The following is a 14,883-nucleotide window of genomic DNA, read 5'->3' on the forward strand; positions in this document are numbered from 1 at the left end:
TTTTTTTTGGGGGGGGGGGGGTTGGGGGGGGGGAGGGGTGGTGAAAATAATTAGAACAGGTACCCTGAAACATTTTCTGGAGACGTGCATATTAGATTCCTATGAATTAAGTTCATTGTATGGTTTCGTTTAGATCCGTGCGTGAGAATCCCATTGGTTTGATACGCGTTTAGATCCGCGGGACTTGCAATCTTACCTGCCGTTATAGTTCCGAGACAGCAGAACACAATTAGCGTTGTCATGGAAACCATAGCTGAGAGAAATCTAAGTCACACCGGGGATTAGATCTATAGAAAAAGGAGAAAAAAGAAAACAGTAAAAAAAAAGAACAACATTCCCGTATGTAGCAAAGAAAAGACATTTACCTGAGCAGGTGAGAATGAATCAATTACTAGAATACAGGTATAAACACAGGTGAGATAGAGAGCCAGGGACAGCACCTTGTCGCTGGGGCGAGGCTGGGAGTGAAGCCCTCAGAGGATGCCGGGAAATTTTAATCGCCGTAATTAATCCTCAGTTGAAATTTAACGTCCTTTTGATGGCAGATGAACAATGATATCCCTTTACGGCGGCAGCAGAGCGCCCAGGCTTTCTCTGTAGCTATGCACCACGCTTATATAACACACACACTTATTGTATATATATATATATGTATCAACACAGGTAAATCGGCTGCATCGGAACGTCTGGACGTAATGAAGGGGGTCAACCTATATACAGGGGAGCTCGGTCATAACGCAGGCAGCTAATGATGTTATCCAGGCGTGCGCCATCAATCTAATCATATAGCAATTACCACACCTAATAAATCAGCAAAAGTGTTAACACGAGACGGAATTACATGTGTATTTACACCCTCGCCCATCCCGATCGTACGTGCTGGTACCCCCCCCCCCCTCTTCCCGGCGATCGTACCCCCTCGGCTCCCACCCCGTATACATATACATTTTCTGCTCTGTACACAGTTATCAAGCGTTTGGGTGTCAGCGGTCAGTGTGTCTCTCTCTCTCTCTCTCTCTCTCTCTCTCTCTCTCTCTCTCTCTCTCTCTCTCTCTCTCTCTCTCTCTCTCTTATATCAATTTCCCGGCCTCTCACCTTTTTTCTGTCGTGTATTCCAAGGCTTACACGAGATAACAATGCGACAAGTCAACTCAACAGAAATGATGGGGGGGGGGGGGTGAAAGAGGAGGGGGGGGGGTGAGGGTCCCACGCTGTCAGGTATGACGGGGTAACACTAAGCCTCGAGGTACGACCTTTACTAGAACTCTGAGCCTGATTGATATACGAAATGAAGCGAGGTAGCGTGTCCTGAGCCGTCGCTTCATTAGACCCTATATATACCGGGTATAGACACCGAGCCCTCGCTTCATTAGAGGTCCTCTATACCGGGAAGTCACTAGATCAACGTTTTTCCCCCGGTCACGGTGTCCCGTCCCCCATTATATACCATCATATCTCACCTGGCGTACCTGTCAACGGTTTTTTAACACGCACGCTTGTCAGTCGCATCCCCTCGCTACGCTGTAGGTATCAACTGTGAATTGTGTGACCGAGTTTTCGTGCTCCGTGTCATTCAGTATTTAATTAAATGGTACAGCGCTCATGGAATGTCAGTGTTATATTTATTGAATTTCTTTTGATGGTGGTAGGGGGGGGGGGGCTAATTGTGTGAGTGGGGGGAGGGAGGGGGGCTAATGTGTGTGGCGGGGGGGGGGGGGGGCAATCGTGTGTGCGGGGCGGGGGGGGGGGGGGGAGATCTTGAATAGTAACTTAACAAGCCGATAGATTTGCAATTGATAGATTATTATACGTGTATAATTCACTGAGGATTAAAATTCAGCATAACCTGCCTCATAGCGTACATCATATAGCGTACATGTCTGTCTCACAGCGTACACTATATAGAGTACAGGTCTGTCTCACATCGTACACTATCTAGAGTACAGGTCTGTCTCACAATGTACACTATATAGAGTACATGTCTGTCTCACAATGTACACTATATAGAGTACAGGTCTGTCTCATAATGTACACTATATAGCGTACATGTCTGTCTCACAGCGTACACTATATAGAGTACATGTCTGTCTCACAGGGTACACTATATAGAGTACAGGTCTGTTTTATAATGTACACTATATAGAGTACATGTCTGTCTCACAGCGTACACTATATAGAGTACAGGTCTGTTTTATAATGTACACTATATAGAGTACATGTCTGTCTCACAGCGTACACTATATAGAGTACTTTTCTGCCTCACAGCGTACACTATATAGAGTACAGGTCAGTCTCACAACCTACATTATATAGAGTACATGTCCGTCTCACAGCGTACACTATATAGAGTACATGTCTGTCTCACAGGGTACACTATATAGAGTACAGGTCTGTCTCACAGCGTACACTATATAGAGTACATGTCTGTCTCACAGGGTACACTATATAGACTACATGTCTGTCTCACAGCGTACACTATATAGAGTACAGGTCTGTCTCACAGGGTACACTATATAGAGTACATGTCTGTCTCACAGCGTACACTATATAGAGTACATGTCTGTCTCACAGCGTACACTATATGGAGTACATGTCTGTCTCACAGCGTACACTATATAGAGTACATGTCTGTCTCACAGCGTACACTATATAGACTACATGTCTGTCTCACAGCGTACACTATATAGAGTACATGTCTGTCTCACAACGTACACTATATAGAGAACAGGTCTGCCTCACAGCGTACACTATATAGAGTACATGTCTGTCTCACAGCGTACACTATATAGAGTACATGTCTGTCTCACAGGGTACACTATATAGAGTACAGGTCTGTCTCACAACGTACACTATATAGAGTACATGTCTGTCTCACAGTGTACACTATATAGAGTACATGTCTGTTTCACAGCGTACACTATATAGAGTACATGTCTGTCTCACAGCGTACACTATATAGAGTACAGGTCTGTCTCACAGCGTACACTATATAGAGTACAGGTCTGTCTCACAGCGTACACTATATAGAGTACAGGTCTGTCTCATAATGTACACTATATAGAGTACATGTCTGTCTCACAGCGTACACTATATAGAGTACTTTTCTGCCTCACAGCGTACACTATATAGAGTACAGGTCTGTCTCACAACGTACACTATATAGAGTACATGTCCGTCTCACAGCGTACACTATATAGAGTACAGGTCTGTCTGACAGCGTACACTATATAGAGTACATGTCTGCCTCACAGCGTACACTATATAGAGTACATGTCTGTCTCACAACGTACACTATATAGAGTACATGTCCGTCTCACAGCGTACACTATATAGAGTACATGTCTGTCTCACAGCGTACACTATATAGAGTACATGTCTGTCTCACAATGTACACTATATAGAGTACAGGTCTGTCTGACAGCGTACACTATATAGAGTACATGTCTGCCTCACAGCGTACACTATATAGAGTACAGGTCTGTCTCACAGCGTACACTATATAGAGTACATGTCTGTCTCACAGCGTACACTATATAGAGTACAGGTCTGCCTCACAGCGTACACTATATAGAGTACATGTCTGCCCTCACAGCGTACACTATATAGAGTACATGTCTGTCTCACAGCGTACACTATATAGAGTACATGTCTGTCTCACAGCGTACACTATATGGAGTACATGTCTGTCTCACAGCGTACACTATATAGAGTACATGTCTGTCTCACAACGTACACTATATAGAGTACATGTCTGTCTCACAGCGTACACTATATAGAGTACATGTCTGTCTCACAACGTACACTATATAGAGAACAGGTCTGCCTCACAGGGTACACTATTTAGAGTACATGTCTGCCTCACAGCGTACACTATATAGAGTACATGTCTGTCTCACAGCGTACACTATATGGAGTACATGTCTGCCTCACAGCGTACACTATATAGAATACATGTCTGTCTCACAGCGTACACTATATAGAGTACATGTCTGTCTCACAGCGTTCACTATATAGAGTACAGGTCTGTCTCACAGCGTACACTATATAGAGTACAGGTCTGTCTCACAGCGTACACTATATAGCGTACAGGTCTTCTCACAGCGTACACTATAAAGAGTACAGGTCTGTCTCAAAGCATTCACTATATAGCGTACAGGTCTGTCTCACAGCGTACACTATCTAGAGTACAGGGCTGTCTCACAGTGTACACTGTATAGAGTACAGGTCTGTCTCAAAGAGTACACTATATAGAGTACAGGTCTGTCTTAGAGCGTACACTACTAGTATATAGAGTATATGTCTCTCACACAGCGTACACTATTTAGAATATAGCCTGCCCTTACAGCGTACACTATATAGAGTACAGGTCTGTCTCACAGCGTACTCTATATAGAGTACAGGTCTGTCTCACAGCGTACACTATAAAGAGTACAGGTCTGTCTCACAGCGTACACTATATAGAGTACATGTCTGCCCTCACAGCGTGCACTGTATAGAGTATATGTCTGTCTCACAGCGTACACTGTATAGAGTACATGTCTGTCTCACAGCGTACACTGTATAGAGTACATGTCTGTCTCACAGCGTACACTATATAGAGTACAGGTCTATCTCACATCGTACACTATATAGAGTACGGAGCCCGGGGCCATAAAACTTAAACGAGCTCACTTTTTGTCTCAGTCTCACTTTTCCACTATATGTTCCTTTTGTAAAAGTGAGACTGAGATCAAAAATGAGCTCGTCTAAGTTTTATGGCCCAAGGACCAGGTCTGTCTCACAGCGTACACTGTATAGAGTACATGTCTGTCTCACAGCGTACACTATATAGAGTACAGGTCTGTCTCACATCGTACACTATATAGAGTACAGGTCTGCCTCACAACGTACACTATATAGAGAACAGGTCTGCCTCACAGCGTACACTATATAGAGTACAGGTCTGTCTCTTAGCATACACTATATAGAGTACATGTCTGTCTCACAGGGTACACTATATAGAGTACATGTCTGTCTCACAGCGTACACTATATAGAGTACATGTCTGTCTCACAGGGTACACTATATAGAGTACATGTCTGTCTCACAGCGTACACTATATAGAGTACATGTCTGTCTCACAGGGTACACTATATAGAGTACAGGTCTGTCTCACAGCGTACACTGTATAGAGTACATGTCTGTCTCACAGCGTACACTATATAGAGTACATGTCCGTCTCACAGCGTACACTATATAGAGTACATGTCTGTCTCACAGGGTACACTATATAGAGTACAGGTCTGTCTCACAGCGTACACTATATAGAGTACATGTCTGTCTCACAGGGTACACTATATAGACTACATGTCTGTCTCACAGCGTACACTATATAGAGTACAGGTCTGTCTCACAGGGTACACTATATAGAGTACATGTCTGTCTCACAGCGTACACTATATAGAGTACATGTCTGTCTCACAGCGTACACTATATGGAGTACATGTCTGTCTCACAGCGTACACTATATAGAGTACATGTCTGTCTCACAGCGTACACTATATAGACTACATGTCTGTCTCACAGCGTACACTATATAGAGTACATGTCTGTCTCACAACGTACACTATATAGAGAACAGGTCTGCCTCACAGCGTACACTATATAGAGTACATGTCTGTCTCACAGCGTACACTATATAGAGTACATGTCTGTCTCACAGGGTACACTATATAGAGTACAGGTCTGTCTCACAACGTACACTATATAGAGTACATGTCTGTCTCACAGTGTACACTATATAGAGTACATGTCTGTTTCACAGCGTACACTATATAGAGTACATGTCTGTCTCACAGCGTACACTATATAGAGTACAGGTCTGTCTCACAGCGTACACTATATAGAGTACAGGTCTGTCTCACAGCGTACACTATATAGAGTACAGGTCTGTCTCATAATGTACACTATATAGAGTACATGTCTGTCTCACAGCGTACACTATATAGAGTACTTTTCTGCCTCACAGCGTACACTATATAGAGTACAGGTCTGTCTCACAACGTACACTATATAGAGTACATGTCCGTCTCACAGCGTACACTATATAGAGTACAGGTCTGTCTGACAGCGTACACTATATAGAGTACATGTCTGCCTCACAGCGTACACTATATAGAGTACATGTCTGTCTCACAACGTACACTATATAGAGTACATGTCCGTCTCACAGCGTACACTATATAGAGTACATGTCTGTCTCACAGCGTACACTATATAGAGTACATGTCTGTCTCACAATGTACACTATATAGAGTACAGGTCTGTCTGACAGCGTACACTATATAGAGTACATGTCTGCCTCACAGCGTACACTATATAGAGTACAGGTCTGTCTCACAGCGTACACTATATAGAGTACATGTCTGTCTCACAGCGTACACTATATAGAGTACAGGTCTGCCTCACAGCGTACACTATATAGAGTACATGTCTGCCCTCACAGCGTACACTATATAGAGTACATGTCTGTCTCACAGCGTACACTATATAGAGTACATGTCTGTCTCACAGCGTACACTATATGGAGTACATGTCTGTCTCACAGCGTACACTATATAGAGTACATGTCTGTCTCACAACGTACACTATATAGAGTACATGTCTGTCTCACAGCGTACACTATATAGAGTACATGTCTGTCTCACAACGTACACTATATAGAGAACAGGTCTGCCTCACAGGGTACACTATTTAGAGTACATGTCTGCCTCACAGCGTACACTATATAGAGTACATGTCTGTCTCACAGCGTACACTATATGGAGTACATGTCTGCCTCACAGCGTACACTATATAGAATACATGTCTGTCTCACAGCGTACACTATATAGAGTACATGTCTGTCTCACAGCGTTCACTATATAGAGTACAGGTCTGTCTCACAGCGTACACTATATAGAGTACAGGTCTGTCTCACAGCGTACACTATATAGCGTACAGGTCTTCTCACAGCGTACACTATAAAGAGTACAGGTCTGTCTCAAAGCATTCACTATATAGCGTACAGGTCTGTCTCACAGCGTACACTATCTAGAGTACAGGGCTGTCTCACAGTGTACACTGTATAGAGTACAGGTCTGTCTCAAAGAGTACACTATATAGAGTACAGGTCTGTCTTAGAGCGTACACTACTAGTATATAGAGTATATGTCTCTCACACAGCGTACACTATTTAGAATATAGCCTGCCCTTACAGCGTACACTATATAGAGTACAGGTCTGTCTCACAGCGTACTCTATATAGAGTACAGGTCTGTCTCACAGCGTACACTATAAAGAGTACAGGTCTGTCTCACAGCGTACACTATATAGAGTACATGTCTGCCCTCACAGCGTGCACTGTATAGAGTATATGTCTGTCTCACAGCGTACACTGTATAGAGTACATGTCTGTCTCACAGCGTACACTGTATAGAGTACATGTCTGTCTCACAGCGTACACTATATAGAGTACAGGTCTATCTCACATCGTACACTATATAGAGTACGGAGCCCGGGGCCATAAAACTTAAACGAGCTCACTTTTTGTCTCAGTCTCACTTTTCCACTATATGTTCCTTTTGTAAAAGTGAGACTGAGATCAAAAATGAGCTCGTCTAAGTTTTATGGCCCAAGGACCAGGTCTGTCTCACAGCGTACACTGTATAGAGTACATGTCTGTCTCACAGCGTACACTATATAGAGTACAGGTCTGTCTCACATCGTACACTATATAGAGTACAGGTCTGCCTCACAACGTACACTATATAGAGAACAGGTCTGCCTCACAGCGTACACTATATAGAGTACAGGTCTGTCTCTTAGCATACACTATATAGAGTACATGTCTGTCTCACAGGGTACACTATATAGAGTACATGTCTGTCTCACAGCGTACACTATATAGAGTACATGTCTGTCTCACAGGGTACACTATATAGAGTACATGTCTGTCTCACAGCGTACACTATATAGAGTACATGTCTGTCTCACAGGGTACACTATATAGAGTACAGGTCTGTCTCACAGCGTACACTGTATAGAGTACATGTCTGTCTCACAGCGTACACTATATAGAGTACATGTCTGCCTCACAGCGTACACTATATAAAGTACATGTCTGTCTCACAGCGTACACTATATAGAGTACATGTCTGCCTCACAGCGTACACTATATAGAGTACAGGTCTGTCTCACAGCGTACACTAGAGTACATGGCTGCATTTTACAAAAGAACTTCACCAAAGTCGTAAATATTCATAGTCTCATAAAATGATCTGTAGAGAACAAAATTGACATAAAACCATCTGTTTACAAATATTTTAATTCCCATGCATAGTTCTGTTTTCCAGCCATTAGAATAAATCATTGATTAGTTGGTAATTAATTAGTATTCTTTAATTTGATCGCAAGTCGTAGGTTCTTTTGTAAAACGCGGCCCAGGTTTGCCTCACGCCTGACCCACAAAAAATGAATTAAGGAGGTGTACGCCAGAGTTTGATTTATCAAAAAACAAACCCACCTTCCTTGTAATCCTCAATGTTGTCTCTCTTGTGTATGTGTACATTTATGTTTTTACATATAAAAAAATGAATCATAATAGTAATAGAGTTGCATGGTGCCCTCCCCCATTTTTTTTTTCGTCTTGTAAGCGGGGATTGGGGGGTGGGGTGGGGGGGGGGTGTGTCGTGCAATGGTGTCAGATTTTAATGAGCAGCTTAGAACTAAGGGATTTTAAAAATCAAAATATTGCTGTATTATTATAGACTGATTCTACGACCAGTAGCAAACTTGCATGAGTAAGACACCCCCATTCCACCCCACCCACCCCCACCCACCCCCAGTCATGTGTTTGTCCCTCCTTGGACCCGGAAGCGGGGGGGGGGGGGGGTATCGTTGAAAAACACGTATATGTTTTAGCAGCTTACAGGTTATATGGAATTAAAAAAAAAAAAAGCTTACATTTAACCTACCTTATAAAGATGTTCAACATCTTTTAGCAAAACTTGCATGTCATGATGAGTACCCTCCCTTTACTTATAATTTTATTATGCTCCCGATGTCGGGGGTGGTGGGGGTGGTCGTGCAAATACAATATATATATATATATTTTAGTCGCTGAGATTGATAGGAAATGTAAAAAAAAAACAACAACAAAAAAACAACAAAAAACCACTTCTAACTTACTGTATTATAGTCTATAGCTTTTAAAAATCACCCCCTCCAGTTCTTTGCTTTGTAAAATAGTATCAAAAAAAAAAACCTGATATATTAATTATACCTTATATATATATATACATAAAATCATCTTCATACATTTTTTATAATTTTTCATAAATATATTTTTTATCAAGTTATATGAATCTCTTATTCTTGTTATTTCAATCTTCTTTTTTTTCTTTTATAAACTGCATAAAACTTTCTCCCCCGCTGACAAACACAATTATCCTTTGTACCCCTCCCCAGAAAAAAAAATTCTGGATCCGCGCATGAAACAATGATTACTTAATGAAGAATGATAACTCTTCTGAGATCCTTGCAGAATAATGAATTTTTCGTATAAGTAAACGAAGTAACTATTACTTTGATTGCTACAAATTCGTGATTTCGGTTACATTTTATTCAACCTCGTCATATCCTCTTTATCCATGATCCTTGTTTTGGGGTGGGTGCGTGGGTTGGTTGGGTTGGGGTTGGGTTAGAAAAATAAAAGTGCTTGAAAATGAAGCTAGGGCAGATCAAAATTAATTTTTCAGAAAGTTGATTTTAAATCCAAAAAACGTCGGTGCCCAGTCCACAAAGGTGGACACTACGTGTCTGAAAATAAGTCTGGTTTCCATCCCCGCCACTGCGTTTTGCTTTCAGTAATGAAAACGCAGTGGTGGGGGCGGGAACCAGACTGAACTCAAGCAATAGCAATCGGGCTCGGTGTCATAAAAATAACTAACCCCATACGTCAGCACCGTGTATGGTTGTCGCCGACGCAACTTCCAACAAGTTTGTAGCAACTCAAGGATAACAAGTTGTTGCGGGAGTCTCTGCATCAGAAGCACGAGATCTGCACGTGCTATTACCCACTATGAAGAAATACATGGTCGTTTGGGGCGCCACGTTTTTCGTGGTAGTTTGTGTCTCGCTCTATCTGATGATGGAATCCGTGTCCACAAACATGGGGAAATCTCAGGAGCTGGACGCTGTAAGTAGATCACGTGATTGTCTAATTGTAGACCCCCCCCCCCCCCCACACACACACACACACACACATACACAAACACACTCCACGACCTGTTTGTAGATGTAGGTAACTTGGTCCTCTGATCCCATACATGTATCCCCCCCCCCCTCAACAATCAGCCAATATTTATGTTCTGCACCGCTTTTCTCTTTAGGGTCATGGACTGACATAACATTCATCAATTTCTCTTTGTCAATAATCATATTTATATTCTGGTAAATGTGTAAATGAGCCTAATATGTATTCCTATTGTCCAATGTTTTGACTCGAATCTTAGATTAATTCAAGGAGTGGGTGTTGGGGTATTCTGTGACCTGCGAGGTCCCATTTACAGTTTTGTTGATATTTATTAACATATTCTGTCTTTTGAGAATTCATATCGTAATAATAACTCGTAATTTACGGTTCCTTGCAGACACTGATTGAGTATCACACAAGCTTTGAGATTTTCTACACACTTTTATTCCCTCGTATTGTGTCAAGATACGTGAACAAAGCAAAAGAAATTATGTGGTAGACGTCACAAACATCTTGTGTTATATTCATGATATTTCGCGCTTGGAAACGACATATATGATACTTAAAATTAGCATGCAAAATTTTACAACACATTAGAAAACAAAATTAACGAGCCATGAGAGAAAAAAATAAGTCAGATATACAAAAACAAAAACAAAAAGGAAATAATTTTTATCTTTTACAGATTTAATTAAATTCAACACTGATTACATATTACAGACTGGATTAATTTCTTAAAAGTAAGGGCAGATTTAGGACGGAGCACGTCAATGGAATGTATTTTGTATGAATTTTCTTTTAAAACTTAGAAGTCTACCTCAAAAATTCTGTGAAGTGAATTGATAATGCTCAAAATATCACATAGTTGACCATGATACAATATATGTGTAATTCCTGCTGTGCTCGTTCCAGTGGTGGCACTGTAAAACATATTACTTGCTGCTATTAATTAATTAATTTGTTAGTAATTCTTTATTACAGTGACTAATTTATCTTGCCAATTTTTGTCGACTCATACTTACTTACTTCAGCAACTAAAACAATCCTGCCTTATTTCTGTGTTTTAAGCTCGTCAGAAAACTAGCTAGCTAGACACTAGCTAGACACTCAGGGCTGACAGCTAGTGGAAGTTGTCGGCCCTGATAAAATTCAATAAGCACGAAAAAAAAACATGTGACATTTGTTTTTATTTTTTCATTTGCATACATTTATGTTTACAGGCATTATTTTTGCATGAAAATAATTAAATATATGTTTTTCGTTTTCTTATCTCATTAACATTTTTTTCTTTAGTTGTTTTTTTTTATTGTCAACATTTCTTTTGAGGGAGGTAGCACCTGAATTATTCCATAGCATGTCTGGGGACTCTACTTCACCATGCTCACATGTCGCTTCAAAGCATAGTCTACGTGAATTAAACGCTTGTCTTAACTGTTGTTAAATGACCATACAAGGACAGTGACTAGGTTTTAATCAGTAAAAAAATCTTGAAACCCTGATCCCAATATTATATACACATTGCCCCCAAAAAATAACCATGACCATTTGGGCGCTCGTACAAACAAATTTGTTCGTCCGTGCCAAAAGTTGTGCGTCTCGAGCGGTCGGGCGGACGGTTATTTTTAAACACTGCTCATTTATTCTTATTGACTCATACTTATTTATTTCAGAAACTGAAAAAAATGCTGCCAAAATTAGTCTTATCGACTCATACCTATTTTTTAAGAAAGACTCTGATTTTTCCTGCCATATTTATTTTCATCGACTAATACCTATTTATTACAGCGATTGGTCGAGGACAAAATTGCGAGGATCCAGTCAGACATCGTGAAGAACCAGCAGACCATAAAAGAAATCAAGAGCTATGTTCGGTCAATGAGTCACGGAGACTCGGCCGTTCTCGAGAAACTCCAGCGAGTTCTCGACCAACAGGAGGCCAGTCAGGGGGCGGAGCTACAGGGCGTTGTCAAGGGCAACCAGGTCAAACCTCAGGTGTATCAGTCGGGGGGTGAGGTCAAGCTCAGCGGGGATACGTGTAGTCTGGCTGAGGGCCCAAACCCAGAGAGTGACATACAGGTTAGTGCTAAAGTAAACTACAGGTTATCATTGTTATGATTAAGAAATACATGATACACAAACTATAGGTTTGCCTTAAAATGACGTACAGGTCAGTGCTAAACTAAACTACAGATTATGATACTAAATATAAGGATGGATTAAAATGAAATTATAATTGAAAGATAATTGTCTGATTAACGGTTTCTTCACTAACTACAAAACAAAAATTGATTATTAATAAGGTATACTTTTTTCATGCATGTATTAATACCATTTAGTTAGTTCTGTTGAATATATTAACTGTGTGAAGCCAGGGCTGGGCATCGATTTTTACCACCTTTTTAATGGTGACATAGGATATTTGCTTAAGGTACTTCACTACACCGAGACTCATACATTTTTTAAGACACTACGTCACAAGATGGCGATTTAAATGTTTTGTAAAACTGTTTGTATCAATTGATTCGGATGTATATCGTCATAGCTCAGTGGTTAAAGTACCAGGCTTGTGAACCGCAGGTCAACTTCTATGTGTGCTGTAAGGTACTGTAAACTGTAAACCAACTTCTATGTGTGTTGTAAGGTACTGTAAACTGTAAACTAACTTCTATGTGTGCTGTAAGGTACTGTAAACTGTAAACCAACTTCTATGTGTGATGTTAGGTACTGTTAACTGTAAACCAACTTCTATGTGAGAAAATTTTATCCTCTTGCACCTATTTTTAATGTGAACTCGTTATTGTCATATGGATAAGGCTTGGTCACAAAAATAAGTAAATTGCAGAACAAAGTCATCACAAACCAGTTTATGCCCAGTAAGTTGCGGAATAAAGCCATCATGAACCAGTTTATTCTCAGTAAACTGCAAAATAAAGCCATCATAAACAGAAATGGGTTTTCAGTACACTAGGTTTACTAAACACTAGATTTACAGTATGCTAATTTTACGGTACACTTTGTTTATAGTACACTAGGTTTACAGTATGCCAGCTGTACAGTACACTTTGTTTATGGTACACTAGGTTTACAGTATGCCAGCTGTACAGTACAGAAGTTTTACAGTACACTAGGGTTACAGTACACTAGGTTTACAGTACACTAGGTTTACAGTACACTAGGTTTACAGTACACTAGGTTTACAATACACTAGATTTACACTTCACAACTTTTACATTACACTAGGTTTACAGTGCACTAGATTTACACTTAACAAGGTTTACATTACACTAGGTTTACAGTGCACTAGATTTACACTTCACAAGGTGTACATTACACTAGGTTTACATTACACTAGATTTACACTTCACTAGGTTGACAGTACACTAGTCGTATTTCGGGGACAGATTTATTTTAAAATATTTATATGTACATATGTTTCCTTTTTGAACCAATAGAAAAGAAAATGCCTTCATTTTTGTGTTATTGTTATTAATGTGTCCTGCAGTCATATATGTGATGTCACAATGATCAGCATGGCAGCTGATTGTTTTATTGTTGCATTATTAAAAGCATAGAGAAATATAAAAATATCTGTATGTTCATAATTCTGATCAATTTGCCTTTCTCAATGTAAATATAATTATTTTTAAGAAACAGCAATCCTAAAAAAAGTTCGCAGGAATATTAACTTGATTGTTTTAACATGTTTGATATTGAACCCTTTATGTTATACATTAGGAGACCAGCTTATTATTTATTTACTATTAGCTGAAATCAAAGAATAAAACATATAAAACTGTTGTAGATGATGAAGGTTTATGAGGAGCTGAAGTTTGAGAATCCTGACGGCGGGGCGTGGAAGCAGGGCTGGCGGGTGACGTATCCCGAAGGGAAGTGGAACTCGGACAACCTTCTACATGTGTTTGTCCTACCTCACAGCCACACTGACCCAGGTAAGGGGCGTAACTCATGAACACTGATCCCCCAAGTAAAGGACGTAACACTTGTCACATTGACCCAGATAAGGGGTGTAATTTCCGTCACAATGACCCAGGTAAGGGGCGTAACACTTGTCACACTGACCCAGATAAGGGGTGTAATTTCCGTCACACTGACCAAGGTAAGGGGCGTAACACTTGTCACTTTGACCCAGATAAGGGGTGTGATTCCTGTCGCAATGACCCAAGTAAAGGGCGTAACACTTGTCACAATGAACCAGATAAGGGGTGTAATTTCCGTTACAATGACCCAAGTAAAGGGCGTAACACTTGTCACATTGACCCAGATAAGGGGTTTAATTTCCGTCACAATGACCCAGGTAAGGGGCGTAACACTTGTCACATTGACCCAGATAAGGGGAGTAACTCCTGTCACAATTACCTAAGTAAGGGGCGTAACTCCTGCTACACTGACCCAGATAAGGGGTGTAATTCCTGTCACATTCGTCCTGTTAAAGGGAGTAAATTCTAGTCAAACAGACTCAAGTAAAATGCTGCTCATTACTGTAGATTTATACATACATTTGAGAAATTAGAATCCATGCAGAACCATCACAAACATCTTGGTTTTCCCTCTGGTAGTTGTAATATATATGATTAAAATAATAGGTGGAA

General features: G+C 40.6%; 1 protein-coding gene across 1 annotated transcript in view; it reads left to right on the forward strand.

Annotated features, from left to right (window-relative positions):
• Positions 1-9,963: 9,963 nt before the first annotated feature.
• The window catches only part of LOC128171314 (alpha-mannosidase 2x-like), a 43,003-nt gene continuing 38,083 nt past the window's right edge, over positions 9,964-14,883 (forward strand). The window contains exons 1-3 of the mRNA XM_052837079.1: positions 9,964-10,216; positions 12,059-12,349; positions 14,076-14,223. Coding sequence (XP_052693039.1) covers positions 10,100-10,216; positions 12,059-12,349; positions 14,076-14,223 — 556 coding nt within the window. The 5' untranslated portion in view covers positions 9,964-10,099. The remainder of the gene's footprint in view (positions 10,217-12,058; positions 12,350-14,075; positions 14,224-14,883) is intronic.

The sequence above is a fragment of the Crassostrea angulata genome, chromosome 2 (assembly GCF_025612915.1).
Source record: "Crassostrea angulata isolate pt1a10 chromosome 2, ASM2561291v2, whole genome shotgun sequence".
NCBI classification, from domain to species: Eukaryota; Metazoa; Mollusca; class Bivalvia; order Ostreida; family Ostreidae; genus Magallana; species Magallana angulata.